Source organism: Psammomys obesus, unplaced genomic scaffold, assembly GCF_907164565.1.
Source record: "Psammomys obesus unplaced genomic scaffold, mPsaObe1.curated_primary_1811, whole genome shotgun sequence".
Classification (NCBI taxonomy): domain Eukaryota; kingdom Metazoa; phylum Chordata; class Mammalia; order Rodentia; family Muridae; genus Psammomys; species Psammomys obesus.
In genome coordinates this window covers 45,163,438-45,179,417 of record NW_026585895.1, presented here as the reverse complement: position 1 = coordinate 45,179,417, position 15,980 = coordinate 45,163,438, and the positions used below count along the sequence as shown (strand labels likewise).

Sequence of the window (15,980 nt, the reverse complement as noted above, 5' to 3'; positions counted from 1 at the left end):
TCTATCTATCTATCTATCTATCTATCTATCTATCTATCTATCTATCTATCCATCTATTATATCTAGCTAGCTAGCTAGCTAGCTAGCCAGCTAGCCATCTGTCTAGCTATCTATCTATCACCTATTTCAATGCAGGAGATCAAACCCAGGGTCTCTCACACGCAGGGCAAGCACTTCTCTTTCAAAATGAGAAAGCTATTTTTGGTTTTGGTAAATCCTAATCTTATTTCAAGTTCTAGATTTTTATATTAGACCCCAAAATAACATTGAGGCATTCGAACAGACTCTAGGTCTCACTGTTGGCTCTAGATTTAAATGATACATCTTGAGCAGATCCATAATTTCTCAAAGCCTTGGTTTTCTCAGTTGTAAAATGGAGATATTCATAAAAATGTGACATAAAATTATTCTAGGGTTAAAAGAAGTCATGGTAAGCAGCAAGTACAGTTCCATACTACAGTAAAACCACAAAAGTAGCTGACTTGTCTAAGTGAGGCCAGGGTTTGTTGCTGTTACTCTGTAATCCATAGTTTTGGCATGGTCTGCAGAACTCGCCAAACATTTTGAAATGGTCTGGAGTTAACTTTGTCAAAAGCAAAAACTCAAGCAAACGGTGATTCCAAGTCCCACTTTCCCACCACCACTATTTCAAACTGTTAGCCAAGGCTCTGGAGTAGTTTATGCTCAGACATGCTGCTTTCAAGGTGGAAGGGCTGAACCATTGGAAAGTTGATTCTGGCACAAGTTTAAAGCAGGACACAAAGAAGGCTTTCCATGTCGAGTTGTTAGCCCTGCTGGCCAGCCTTTAAGCAGCCCAACTGCACAGATGGCTGGGGTGCACACCCCCAAGATCCCCCAGCCGGCCTCTTCCACCTGTGGGCTCCTCTCCTTCCTCTCCCTGGTTTGCAGGCTCCCTGTCTCCACCATCCTGCTCTAGCAACTGTCACTTCTCCAGTTAACCTACCTGTCACCCTGCGTTGATGGCTGCCAACACTCACGGTGTACAAGCAGGTCGCTCAACTTCCTGTCGCCCCCTCTCCCCCGGGCCAACTCCCAGCACACAGGACCCGGGACAGCTACAGTCACAAGCACAGTTATCACTCAAGAACCACAGGCCGTGGGCATGCCATCTACCTGACTAACAAAGAGCTGGAACTCGTCAGGCAGAATCCACGAGCGAGGGTAGAAGTTGTACTCGTCCGGAAACAGGTTCTGCATGATTCTCAGCGCTCTGCTCAGAGTGATTTTACGTACCATCTCCGTCATGCCTGGGGAGAGGGGAGAAGCTGTGAGGCTCAGGCCGGGGCAGCCATTGTTCGGGACCTCCCACCCACCATGGTCATTTTCTGGGGCAGCAGAGATTCATGGGTTAGGAGGCTCTAGTAAAGTAAGGATAATAGGTAGATTCATTCTCTCTCCTTAATCCTGAAAAACAAAACAAAACAAAACAAAACAAACAAACAAAAGAAAAACAATTGAAAGGATGAGTTTTTGCTTCCTGTCTGAGCCTTGTGACATCTTTTGTCATCTTTGTGGGTAGTGAAGTTCTACCTTGCACTTAAAACTGAGCCCCTCTTCAATGCGTGGCCAGCACACATTATTTCAGGGATCTTTTCTGTCCTGTTTTCCTGGGGAGATTATCTAGTGGACTCTGGTGACATTATGAGAGGCTTAATTAAGCTGCTTTGTTTTAATCTTTCACGACTACTGAAGGGATGAGATAGAAAGACACACCTTTCAGCATGAAATCTTTCCCCTTGATTCAAGGACGGGAGGCGGGAGAGCACCCACAGCATGATTTGTAGTGTTGCTCAAGCGGAGTGGTGGGCTTAGCAGGCTATGGGAGTGAGCACTGGCATTCATTTCTCCCCGAACTCATTCATTTATTCGCCCAAAGGGGACTGAAGTGTTTCTCTTAAAAACATGTGGCTGTTTTTATCTTTATGTGTGTTTGTGTGTATGTGTGTACCTGTGTGCTTGTGTTCATGTGGGTAGGTGGGCATGTTTGGTCGTACATCTGAAGGGCAACCTTCGGGGTCATACCTCAGGAGCTGCCTGCCACTTTTCTCAGTGTGTGTGTGTGTGTGTGTGTGTGTGTGTGTGTGTGTGTACATGTGTGAGGAGGCCTGTGACTGTTGTTTGTGTGTTCTCCCTCCATCGCTCTCCACTCTATTCATTGATGCAGGGTCTCTCACCAAACCCAGGGATCAATGATACAGTTGGTCTAGCCAGCCAGCTTGCTCCAGGAGCCCCTGTCTTCCAAGTACTTGAATTATACACAGGCCATTGTGCCCATCAGGCATTAACATAGGTTCTGAGGATATGAAGTCCAGTCTTAATGTTTGCACAACAAGAGCTTTTCTTGCTGAAACATCTCCTCAGTCCTGCCTTGTTTGTAGAGACAGGGTGTCTCACTGGTCTGGAGCCCAACAATTAGGTTAGGCTGGCTGGCCAGTGAGCCCCGCGGATCTGCCTGTCCCTGTCTCCCCAGTACCGGGACTATGGTACCACTACCATGTCTGGCTCTTTGACATACATTTTGGTCATCAAACTCAGGTCCTCATGCTTGTGTGCTATACTTTACTGTCAGAGAGAGCGCTGGCATCCTCTGCACGCAGTGCATGTAGATGTGGGAATGGCATCTTCTCACACTACACCCCTGCCCCGGGTTATCTGGGTTTCTGGCAGAGCCGAGCCCATGCTCCCAGTCTAAACATATGAATGGAAGCAATGAAAGGCTGCGCACGCTCTATGCCCCGCACTGTTCGTGTTCCCGGGCTCCAGCACTATAGACTCCATCCTCTGCCTAAAGCAACCTCTCCCCACTTGAGAGCCTCCCTGGACTCTGGAACCCACTGTCACTTGCAGTGGCTGCTCTAAGTCTGTTCCCTTCTGCTAAAAACTTTGGTTCCGTTCTGCAGCTGAGGGGTTTGGTGTGTTTTTCTGACCTCTGTGTTGGTGTCATATCTTTTGTTCCTGTGGGTTGGTGGCTACCTGAGCAACACACAGAGCTGAGACTTTGGCCTCATTCTCTCTCATGGACCCCCTCTCTCCAACCTTGTTTCCAGTCCTCCTAGCCTACCCAGAGGGCTGGAGTCTCACTGCCTGGGACCATAGCTGGCACCTGGGCTCCTGCCCCCTACTGCCAGGCTCTGTGACTGCCTGCCTCCCTGGGTTGCTTATACACATCTATCCCTAGACAGCTTCTATGGTGGCAGTTCCCCCGCAAAAACCCCTAGCTCAAGTCACAGCTGCTGATACCGAGTGCTGGCCTCTGGTTATTACTTCTGAGCCCCAGGTTCTTCTGTTGGAGCCACAGGGCTGATGGGTCTTTATTCCATTGGAGTCAACAAAGAGCATACAGGTTGATCTTCAGAGCAGGGTTTGACTGGTCACTCACAGAGTCCTTCCTAAAGCTCTCTTTCTCCCCACAGAGAGGCCCGTAACTGCCCTGTGTGCCTCACTTCTCAGAACTTGGAACTCAGCAAAGGGCTGCTGCTTATGGCTAGGAAATGACAATCTGGGACTTTCTTAAAGAAAAGGCAGAGCCACGTGTGTGGCACATTTCTGCAATCTCAGCAAGGGGGGAAGGGTGCAGCAGAGGCCAGACTGATTGACCCAGTGACTTCCAAGCCATCCAGGGCTACATAGAGACCCTGTCTCAAAAGCAAAACCAGAAACACCAAAGCAAAGACCTATCTAAAGCAGAATATTTTAATGAAAAAAATCTTAATATATCACTTATGGTATAAAATGTATTTTGAACAAAGAAAAGTACCCATAGAAAAGAAAGTAATAGCTAATACAGTGACACAGACAAGATAAATAACAGGAGTGTCCTAAAGTTCTCAGTTTGTGCTGTATTTCTAGCACATTCTCTCCTGGTCATCCACCACATGAGAAATGTGCCTTTAGGATAACGGGATATGTGTGAGGCAGATAAACCCAGACACAACAGAAGCCAAAAGTCAGTCAGTTCTGGCTGGAATTGCCCTGCTTGGTGCAAAAACCTTGGTGGGCTTTTGTCTGTCCAAGGTGGAGGGCGTGGCTGTGCTGTTCCCCACCTGGAGGTTCCCAAGGCTGCTGTGTCATTACAGTAATTAAGTGCTGCTTGCAAAGTGGAAAATTACGTGTTCCAGTCACTGGCATGTTGAGCATAGAATGGAGCACTTTTCTTTGGAGTGAGTGTTCGTGTATAAAGCTAGTCCTTTGGGAGCATTTCTTTCTCTTTCCTTCCTTTGCCTGATGTAGACCCTTCGCTGCTTCCCTCTCCCTCTCAGCCTTTGGGGAGGCAGGAGTAGAAAGAAACTACAGATGCAGCCTCCTCTGATGAATTGCGAATCATGGCACAAGAACCCGTGCCAATGCAGAGTGTTGTTTGTGTGCAAATTGTTTTCTCCCACGACCTCAAGAAGTCCTTTTTATGAAAAGTAGCCTTTGTGTGAACAGCAAGACAGAAAAGCAATAGCAGCAGGCCCATTAGAGCAGTGTGCAAGGACCCTGGCTGGATGCTCGCTCTCACTCTCTAACAGAACCCTTTCTCTCTCTGAGGATGAATTTGACCTTGGGATAACTTCCAGCTCTGTTCCCCTCAAAAACCAATAAAGGTGGGATAACTGCTGTGTTGTCGAAGGACAGGGCACTCATTGCTGAGCCATGTGAGCACCCAGGAGGAAGCGGAAGGCCCAGGTTTCCTGAACGGTGGTTCTTGTAACTCAGCATAAGCCTTGCAGGGGGCGCTATCCTACAGAGTTAGGAGAGCTGCTGGCATCCGCAGGTACCTAAACCAAGACAGATGTGGACCTTGTCTCCTTGTGTCTCATCTTTTTTTCACTGAGGGCCGGAGACAAGTCCCTGAATCTTTTTGCAAACATTCCACTAAAGAAAGATGCTCCATACCGCCTGGCAGCCATGTTGTGCCTCTACCCTGTGACCCTCTGCGTGAACCAAGTACTGCCTCCAGCAGCACCCGTGTATGAGGGAGTGGTTAAGTTCAAAGCCCCTGGTGTGTGTCACAAACTACCCAGTGTGTGGTATATGGATACTGAGAAATGATGGGCTTTTGTTTGTTTGTTTGTTTGTTTGTTTGTTTTGGTCTTGAGACATGCTCTCATTCCATGGCCTAGGCTAGCCTGCAATGAATTATGTTGCCCAGGCTAGGCTCAAACTCATGGCAATCCTCCTGTCTCAGCCTCTCAAGTGCTGAGATTACAAGTATGAGCCACCACACCTGGCTAGCTAAGAGGTGTTTCTTGAAGATATGGGACAGGATACTAAAGAAAAGGACAAGCTGATTCTCCTTTCAATACAAGAGCAAAAGATATGACGCTGAGAGAGGGCACTTTGCTATGGGACCTGCGCTGTGAGCTGCAATATAAAGATGACGGCCAGGGCTAAAGTCTGAGAAAATTGGGGCTGGAGAGAGCTCAGGGGCGAACAGCATTTGCTGCTTTTCCAGAGGATCCAGGTTCATTTCCCAGCACCCACATGGTGGCTCCCAGCCACTATGTAACTCTAGTTCCAGAATATCTGATGTCCTCTTCTGGCCTTCACAGGCACTGCACACACATGGAACACGTACATGTAAACACATACATACATACATGTACATACACATAAAGTAAAAATAAAGAAATCGAACTTTGGGAGAAAATATCTTAAATGCGGAATGGAATTTGAGTGATTATTTCTTTAAAATTATTATTTTATTATAACATTGCAATTACAGTGCATTAACAGCAACAACAACAAAGTGTGGGGCCTGAATTTAGAAGCTCAATCAGATGTCCCCTCCTCCCTAAGAAGCCCCACTACCCTGTGCATTTGTTGTTACCCAACCATCAGGAAGAGTGACTGCAGAAGAGATGGAGGGAGAGGCTGAAAGACAGAGAAGCAGCAGACATGGAGGTGACCTTCAATATGGCACTGAAGAGAAAGCAGATGGGGTCTTCATTTCCAGGATCTAGTCCTGGCCTGTGTTCTACCTCTAGCCCAGCAGGTTCAAGGTATGTTCTTTTATTTTGTATATGTTTACATGTGTGTGTGGTATGCATGTGTGCGCTTGCACATGCATGCTGGTGAACATGCATGTGTATATACACATGTGAGGAGGCCTGGAGGTTAATCTGTGGAGCCTTCTAACCACTCCCCACCTCACTCACTCAGGCAGACGCCCCCAGTGAGCCAGGAGCTCACATCCATTCAACTAGTCTGGCTAGCAGCTTGCCCTAAGGATCCTTTGCCTCTACCCCCAGGGAGCTGGGGTCACACGTGGACCCGCATGCCTGGAGTGCTGGGGAAGTCAAACGTCAGACCTCACGTCCACACAGCGAGCACTCTAGCCACTGAGCTACCTCCTCACTCCCAGCCCATGTTTTCATGCCAGTGGAAATGACACTGAGAAAGCACATCTTTAGCCCGTGAAGGCCGGTCTGCATCCTCAGACCTCAGGAGTGTTCGTTCTCACGACTCCCAGTTGACTTCTTCCGCATGGCAACAGCAGCCCAGCAAGAGATTCTCATTTAAGAGTCCTCAAGTCTGATCTGAAAACACTGTCGTGTTCTTGCAGAAGACTATATCCTACCCTGGATATAGTAGGATCTAGGAACACTTCCCAGCAGATACCTGGAAATTTGTTCACTTGGCCGGAGAGTATGTCATTGTCGTGAAAGGAAACTCCATGCCAGTAGATGTCACAAGGCAAGCGCCGGCCGAACGGGAACTAGAAAAAGAGGGGGAAATGGGATTCATATTAAAACAGGAGGTGCAGCAACCGCCCTGGGGGCTCGGGGTTCACAGATGACACTTGGTAAACATCTCGCAGTTCAATCCTCGGAGCAAGCATGTAGAGTAGGCTCACACAGGTCATCGCTCAGGGTTGGAGTGAGTACGCTCCTGCTTCGGCAGGCACTGCACTGTTTTGCCATGACTGCTTTATAAAAGACTGTTTCCATTTTGCTGATTAAAAGGCTGAAAGGAGTCGCTAAATATGCCCTAGTTCATGCAGAGCTGGAGGATGTGTGTCTGGTGTGTGTGTGTGTGGGGGGGGGGGTGTCAAGATTTGGACCTAGCACAAGACAACCCAAATCCTAAGCTCACATTTCCTTCCCTTTCTCTGAAAATGGCAGTCCTCAGCCTGGTCCCATAAAATAGCCAGGGTCATTCCTCTCTCCATCTGCCCTGCCTCATGAACAGCTCCACTCTCATCCTCCACGCACACAGGGCAGGATGCATCCTCAGTCACTGAGACAGCCCCTGAGCCTTAGCACAGGTGTTTAAATTTCTAAATGAATGAGGTAGGCATGGTCACCTGACTCAAGATGAGCTAACGAGAGAATCTGCCTTCTGGGAATTTGGAAGTCAGAGATGCCAGGCAACCTCTGCTGGCCCCTGGACCCACAGCAGGAAAAAGACAAAACTGAACAGCTGGAGATGACCCGGTGGGGAGAAGAAGTGACATCCAGTCTGCTGAGAGAAGGGGCAGCTGTGGAGAGAACCGGGAAGACTGGACCATGTCTCACTATAGTTGCTCGGGCCTGCTGTGCTCCCCAGCCTGGCGGCCCGCCCTGCCCGTGGCTCCTGTAAGATGGTCTGCATCCTGAGACCATCCTCCCAGTGTTCTAAGTTCCTCTTTGGCATGTGTGCCAGGGTTTCAATTCTTTTCAAGCAGAGAACCTCTTGCTGAGACAAAAAGACCTGTCCTTTCGTCTGCTCTGTTCAGCCACCCTCAAGGTCATTAGCGAGCTCTGCATCCATGTTCTTAAAATGTGACTCAGATGACCTTGTTAAAGGGGATCCTGAAGACCTGCTAGCTCCCATTTAGAAGCTGCTTGTCAGAAATCCAAATAAAGAGAGATGGCCGTACATTAAAACCACTCGATGTTCCTGTTTTGAGACGACACTTCATCAGAATTTTTATCTGCTGTGGGTTGAGGGCCTACATCCCAGTGGAGTCGCATGGCATGACTAATGAAATGGCGGTAAGTGATGCTTCCAACCATCCCAAATTAAAACCAAGGCCGGCAGACGCAAGCCCTTTAAATCAGCTAACGTCGCTTCAAAGCTGTGCTGCAGTGAGGCATATGCTATTACATCTATGGGCAGGGACAACTTCTATCTATAATTTATAGCTTTTCTTGTTCATTTTCTTTACTTCCAGTGGGTGGCTAGTTATTTATTCAGTAGCCATAAACACAAAGAGTTGGAACATACGCTACCCTCTCTCAGCTGTTAAGTGCTAATATAGAGAGGGCGAAGACAACTGGGTGAGGAATCTGAAGTGCAAACTGTCTTGGCAACTGGACTGTAACTGTACTGACATCGTTGCCATCATTGGTGACCAACACAGGCCCTCTGTTAGTGTGCCGCCTGATGATAATTTCCACCCGTGCCCTTGCTCTCTAATATTTAAAACTTGGCACGGTGGCTCACACACATATTTGAGGAATTGAGGCAGGAGGACTTTCATGAGCTTGAGGCCAGCCTGGGCTGTAGAGTGAGTTCCAAGCTCGCCTGGGCTAACCTGGGCTACAGAGTAAGACCTGGTCTTATAGAACAACAACAAACTACAGCAAAGCAAAATGAAACAAAAAAAGCACAAAACAAAGAATAAAAACTTTATTCTTTAAAAACGTTAACTCATCAAGTTTTAAAAGACTCCATCAGTTCAATAATTACCATGTTCCAGATTCTATGTGGGTGCTTAGGAATACAGAACAGCACAATTTTAAAGCCCTCTGTTCAGAGCGTGAACATATTCAACAGCAGAGAGCTGAAGTCTAAGCCTCTAAGATTGGGAAGGCGAGAGTGCCCGCTCTCCTGCTCTCCTTCCGTTCAACGCAGGGTTAGCGACACCAAAGCAACAGGCAAATGAGACTACGGAAACTCTCACTAGAAATGGAGAAGGAAAATGACCTCTGTTTATAGATGGCAGGATCTGTACGTGGGAAACCCTACAGACTGCATGGCAAGTTTACAGAAAAATCAAGAGAGCCGTGATATAACACCCTAAGAATAAAATGCTTAAGAGCTAACGTGGAAGGGAGTAAATGTCTTTAATGAAAGTTCAAGTAAATGGAAAGAAATCCCATTTCACAGATTGAAAAAACAGTATCATTTAAGATGTCAATACTATAGATTTAATGTCTCTACCCAAAACAGTCATGACTTGGTTTGAGCAAGAAATAGAAAAGAAAATCTTATAACTAAATGGAATGAAAAAAATCTCTAATTGGCCAAAACAATCTTGAAAAGGATAAACACGGTAGGAGGCCTCACCCTTCTGATGTCAAAGCAGAAAACAAAGCTACATGGTTGTAAAACAAAATACAGCCACATAGATAGGCTGGACTGGCCAACACAGGAAACACTAACAATGCCAAATCCTGGTGAGAGTTAGTTAGCACACATATTCTTTTCTGGAGGGAGTGTGAAACAGCATAGCCAGTTTAGAAGACAGGTGCACAGTTACTTAGGAGACAAATATACCCTTACCACATTACCTGGCAATTATATTTCTTGGTGTTTATTCAAATGAGTTGGAACAGTGTCCACACAAAAGCCTGAACAAACGTGTTTATAGCCAACTACATCTTCTTCAGCAGGTGAATGGATAGACTGTGGTACAGACAGAAATGAGACACTGTTTGGTGCTGACAGGGCCATCGCCTTCAAGCCATGACAATGTGTAGAGGAATCATTGTATACACTGCTAAAGGGAAAAACGCCAATCGGAGATGGCTACACAATGTATCATTCCCACCATAAGACATTCTGGAGAAGGCAAAACTAGGTAGAGGATAAAACCATCAGTGGCTGTCTATACACAGCAAGTTCCAGGGATACACAGTGAGACCATCTCAACAAAACAAAAAATTAAACATGGCCGGCAAGATGGCTCAGTGGACAAGCTCTTCCCACACAAGCCCGGTGACCTGAATTCCATCCCTGGGACCCACATGAAGGTGGAAGGAGAGAACCAACTTCACAAAGCTGTCCTCTGATCACACATGTGCTTCAGGACACATGTAGCCATACACACCATTTAAAAAGACCCGGCTCTGAGGCCAAAGCCCCTGGCTACCTGTTGCTTGGGTGTATCCCCAGGGGTTTGTGTGATCTTAGACTGAACCCTCCAGGACCATGAGCTCAATTGCGGGAGTTACAAAGGTCCTTGTGCTCACAGTATGGAAACCAGGATTGTTAAACACAGGGTTGTTCCTTCAAAGGGAGGGATGGGTAAACCTATTACTTGCCCAGAAGGCTGGGAGCAAAAGTGGTTAATGGCCTGCTGACCTTTGCACTATCTGTGTGGCTGAACTCACACTGGATCCTCCCCAGCCCCTTGTCATGAGCTCATGTCCTCAGTCAGTCTATTGGACCCATCTTTATGAAAGGTGTGACATGTAGTCAGTCTAGAGGACACATCTTTGTGAAAGGTGTCACATGTACTTTACAAAGCATTTCCATGAAGTCATGTTTCCGTGCAGCTTTATTATGAACATCGGATGAGGGAAAGTTCACACCAAATTATGCTGTGATTGACTATGCCTAAAACAAACTACTTGGGTCAGACTCTTGAAGTTTGAACCAACACTGACTACTGAGTCATTTTGGACTGACCTGTAGTCTCATCTCTCATGATTTGTTACTCTGCGGGCTGTGGTGGTTGCAGAGACAATCCCCATCTCTGCACTTAATAAACCTTTTCTCCTTATAAGAAAAGTGCCTCCAGCATCTCATTATTGGAATATGAAACTGACTAATCTATCACTACACACCACATGCTGAGCTAATCATGATAGTCACGTATCAGAACAATGTAAAGTATTATAACCTACCCTCATCTATACCCTACCTCTGACACCAAGTTCCTGTGTCAGGGGACACACTAAGATGGACCCAAAATCTTTCCCCCTCTTGTCCAGAGGACTCAAAGCATACTACCAAAACAGGCTAAACCAAGAGCTGGAGCCATCAAGTGTCCTTTGAGACTATTTGCGCTTAAGGAACTAATACCAGCATCTCTCTTTTAAAGGCCCCTTTCAAAAGCTAGGTTCAAACTCCATCCCCTGGAGTTTCTCAAAGTGAAATGTCGCAGCGGTCGCCGATGAAAGCACAGTTCACACGTCTGCACTTTGTGAACGGTTTTCTTCCTAAAGCTGCCGTGTGAACAGAAACTCCACCACTGAAGATGAAAGTGGGAGCTATGCTTTGACATGGACAAGCACACAGACAGGAGAAATCACCCAAACCAGTGCATTACCAGTGGCCCAGGGGCTGGAAAGGCGGCCCAGTGGTCAAGAGCATGTCCTGCTCTGAAGACCTGGGCTTGATTTCCAGCACCCACATGATCGCTCACAACTCCTTAAATCTAGTTCCAGGGGAACAAAGGCCCTCTACTGGCCTCCACAGGCTCTGCACACACATGGTGAACATGCATACAGGCAAAAACACATATAAGTTTAAAATCAATAAATCTTTAAAATTGAATGTGCCCTCACAGTGAATGCAACAGTTACTGTTTATGGTAGCTCTCTTGCAAATCTACCTCCATTCTGCAAAAGAAATGTAATCCCAGTGGTGGCAAACCCAGAATTGCAAGCCATGTCCATTTCTCTCCAAAGATTGTACTCTTTAATTCTACTAAGCTAGATGGCTTGACAGCTAGCCTATGTAAAAAAAATGAGCACCCAGCAGTATGGCTGACACCTCAGGAAAATGTCATAAATGTGCTTAATATAGTTACAGCCCTGGCATCAACTCTTAGGTCTGATATAAATTATGTGAAGCTCAATGAATAGTACTTAGTCATTTTTGGCTTAATTAAACCTTGCCTTCCCCACGAAGTTGTCTGTGATGTAACACACATGTGGTTCATCCTATTGACCAAACCCAGCACATCTTCAACTCCTGGTCAGAAAACCATGTTCAAAATTAGGGTAATATAAATGATAAAGACCCTTCTCACCTACTGTGTAGAAACAAGCCCATCTACAACCTGGGACAGAAGCCTAAAGGATAAATCCCAGAGAACTTCAAAAAGGCATGGTCCCACTGTCTCTTCCTTGCTTTCTTCCACCCACAGTTCTTTGTAGCTTTCAAGCTGCCCAATCAGCCCCAGGGGCACCCCTAGCCTCGCTGTAATAAGTGTCTTGGTACATTTATATGTTCGATTTCTTCCCCTCATTGGGTTCATCTCATTCAGACATCTCAACCTGGGCCCTGCTCTTCTACACAGTAGTTATCACAACGGTGGCCACTCCCAATGAGGGTGTTCAAGACCCAGCTAGAAAGAAACCATAAAAATCATAACAAAAGAATGTTATGAATGTATAGAACATTCAGGACAGACTAAATATTCACCCCTGACCTTCAAGAAGGAAGTAAAGTAAGTGCTGGGAAAAACCTGGGAGTCCACTTCCTGTCATTGCAACAAGTACTGAAATGATGAACACTAAGGAGAAAAAGTATCTGTCTTGCCTCTCAGCCATGGAGGCTTTAGGACATGGTTGACTGGCAATCTTGCTTTTGCACTTGAGGTGAGACAAGCTCTTTACGATGGGGAGCAGGTGGTAAGGCCATTTATCTCTTAGCAAGGAAGCAAGAGAGACCAGGGTTCTTATCTACAACCTCTTCAAGGGTACACCCCACATGACCTATACTATCACTAGGCCGCATTTCCTAAAGGTTCCACACTCTGCAATAAGGCCAGGGGCTGGGGACCAGGCCTTTCCCACAGGACTCTTTGGAGACATTTCAGATCCTGCCTACAGTACTATCAAACCCTCAACACACCTGTGGGTTTGAGCAGATCAAAGCAAGCCCTAGAAGAGGAAGGCCAGCTCATCCTACTTCTCTGCCACTCAAATGTCATCTAATGGCACTGTAGTCCTCCCAGACAGCCAAGACACACCAGCTCGGGACCACGGCGAGCCTCTAGTCTCCCTTCCATTTGTGAGAATGGGCTGATGGGCCAAGAACTGAAGGTGGGTGGAGAACACACAGCCCAGCCTCTGGGGAGCCTGTCCTTACAGACCAGCCCCTTGCCTGGAGTTTGAAAAGCTGGCGTCAGATCTCAGCCCTCTCAACTGTGATGAGCCGTGGTTTCATCATCTGCGAGAGATGAGCAGCATGGTGTCCCCGGAGTGGGGTGCTGGGTGATGAAAACAACCACTCAGGAGAAAGGACACCCATGAAGCAGGAGTCTGGCACACAGTGGGGGCTAAATTAGCCCAGTCAGGACAGTGAAAAGCAAGGCTCCCTGGCTGTTCTTCCACTAATGAAGTCCCCTGGTGAGAAAGGCAGAGAGAGAGCCTCCCTAGCCATGCTTAATGACAGAGAGAGGGGAAGATGCCCTCTGAGGAGAAGAGGAGAGGAGAAGAGTCCTCTGAGGAAACCAGGAAGCAGAACCACCTGATGTCAGGTATGTAAAATGAGTCCTAATGGCTGTGGTTAAGAAAACTGAGTGTGAGGCGACCACTTAAGAGTCAGGGAAGTTGGGCGGATAGTGGGCAGTCCTGCACGCCTGGAGCTCAGGGCTCTGGGTGATACGGAAGGAAGAGACCCACAGCCTCCCCTTACCCCGCCCCACGTCAATGCTGCAGGACTCCCAGGCTGGCTAAGGATTGAACTTGGCTCTGCAGCTGCAAGGAGGGGGTGACGTGGAGGAAAAGGGGAGCTGGGCTAAGGTGGATGCAGGACAAGAAAGGAGAACAGGCAGGAGCAGACTGCACGAGGAAGCTAGGAGAAGAGAAGGAAGGCAGTGTGGTGACTGGGCCAAGAGGCCAGCCGTGTGCTGGGAAGAAGGTAAGGCAAGTCACGGAGGAGTGAAGGCACCGGGCAGTTGCCAGCCCGTGTGTAAGGACTGAGCCCCTCCTCATGTGCCCAAAGGCTGCCATCCCTGTATCCCGTCCCCCAGGATGCAGGCAGCTGAGACTCCCAAGGAGAGGCTCTCACAGGGCTAACTAGTGCTCTGAGGAGCCTTCCAATTTAATAACAGTATCGTCTGGCTCCTGTGTGCTTCCTGGGAACACAACAATTACTCACCCTCTAATAGAGCCAATAAATACAGCGTGTGGATGGGTAATTAACAACCTTTTGCTGGAAAGTGGCAATTTTTGTGATCTACGGAGTTTCCCGTTCCTGTTCACCCCTTCGTTACTGCAGATACAGTATGGCACTCCGGGCGAGCGCGCCATCCATTGCTCACCAAGTCAACACTAAAGCACCGTGCATTTTATGTTAAGCCCATTTGTTATCATCAGCTCCTCAGAGTCACGGCTGGCAGAGGTGGGGCAGGGCCTATCATCCACCTCGCCTCCACTTCTGGTCCCAGGTCTTTCTAAAAGATCAATATTGCTGTCCAATTGTGTAAAGGTGGGGAGTAACCATGTCGGTGTGAGGGGGTAACCCAGGACTCTCATGACATCAGCCTTCCCCTCCAGATACCCTCTCCGAGATCTATCTACTTTCCCACCTGTGAAGAAGCTTATCAGTGGTGATTACAATAGGCAGGAGAAAGAAAAAAAAATCCACAAACTTCCACAGTGATTTACCTCTTGGCTTACAGTTTTAATTAAAATTCCAGTTTACTTAGCAAATACCTCTGGAAAGAATTGATACCAATTTAGCACTGTGCTCCTTCTCCACTTTCCAATTTACGAGGGTGACACAAACGGCAAAAACACGACGCTAAATGGCTCCACGTCTGCCGCATCATAGATCCGATATTAGTGATAAACTCTAAAGGAGTTCCATTACACCCGGCTGCCATCAGCAGCCATCTCTTCTCCTGACTCCTCCACAGCAGTAAATTGTCAGTTCACTGCTAAGTCCCAAATTAGTCTCATCCTCAGCCAATGTGTTTATTAACTGAGATGGAGACGAAGCTGAGGAAGCTTCCACGTCAGAGGCTCTTTCCTCCCACCAGGAAACCTCCAGTCATGCCTGACACCTTTTGGCCAGAACCCATGGTGGTTCAGGACTCTCCCCAGCAGTGGGAGTCATACATACACACTGTAACACACACACACACAGGGTAACACACACATACACACACACACCCTGAAACAAAGAAGTTATTACGGTGGTGGCCATTTGCCATCCCATCACTATAGTGAGGCAGAAAGATTCCTAGGGTCTGGTTCACTGGCCAGCCAGCCTAGCCCATTAGGAAAATTCCAGGCTAGTCTCGAAAAGAAAAAGTGGATAGTGCCTGAGGGATAGCCATCATCTCCCCATTTCACAGAAGAGGCATCTGGGGAGTGGGGGTGGGGTGGGCACATCTCTTAATGAGGAGGAGGATGTCAAGAAAACCAGGTAGGGTGGTGGTAGCGCACACCTCTAATCCTAGCACTCGGGAGGCAGAGGCAGGTGGATCTCCACATATAGTGAGTCTCAGGATGCCCAACGCCACACAGAGAAAAAAAAAATTCCATAATCCAAACCAACCAAACAAGATGGTTTGAGATGGAAAATCTCCCCCAGGAGGAAACAGCCTGAGCAGAGACTTAGCTGGGAGATTCCAAAGCCTGCAGGTCATCCTCTGTGGTCACCGCCTGGTGAGTGACCTGGGAGCATTCCCCAGGTCTCGGCAGGCCTGCTTCCTGCCACATGCAGCTTCTCACTGTTTACAGATCTGCAAAGCCTGCTCCTCCTTTCCTTTCCAGTAATTGAGGGTGTTTGGGGCTCATTCTGAAGCACTCAGTGCTGTCAAAATAATGTCCCCAAGGGAAGAGGTTCCCCCAGAGGATTCATTAGACAAAGGTAGATGGGCGTAGGCCTCCCCTAACCCTGAAAGTGAGACTGAATCGAGTTCAATTTCTAACAACCACATGGAAGCTCACAACCATCTATAATGAGATCTGGTACCCTTATGTACATATAGACAGAACATTGTATACATAATAAATAAATCTTGAAGAAGAAGAAGAAGGAGGAGGAGGAGGAGGAGGAGAAAGAAGAAGAAGAAGAAGAAGAAG

The 15,980-nt window shown here is 47.5% G+C and overlaps 1 protein-coding gene across 4 annotated transcripts in view; it reads right to left on the bottom strand.

Moving 5' to 3' along the window:
- Ttll11 (tubulin tyrosine ligase like 11) overlaps positions 1-15,980 on the bottom strand; it is a 226,768-nt gene that overhangs the window by 185,853 nt on the left and 24,935 nt on the right. For 3 of the 4 annotated variants that reach the window (XR_008719351.1, XR_008719352.1, XM_055600409.1), the window contains exons 1-2: positions 6,625-6,690; positions 1,135-1,268 (exon numbers count right to left, since the gene is read on the bottom strand). Coding sequence is in view for 2 of the 4 variants with exons in the window: in XM_055600409.1 (XP_055456384.1) it covers positions 1,135-1,266 (132 nt within the window). In the remaining 2 variants the exon portion in view is untranslated. Of the gene's footprint in view, positions 1-1,134; positions 1,269-6,624; positions 6,691-15,980 lie in introns of those variants that run through there. The other variant, XM_055600408.1, reaches the window with a different exon arrangement.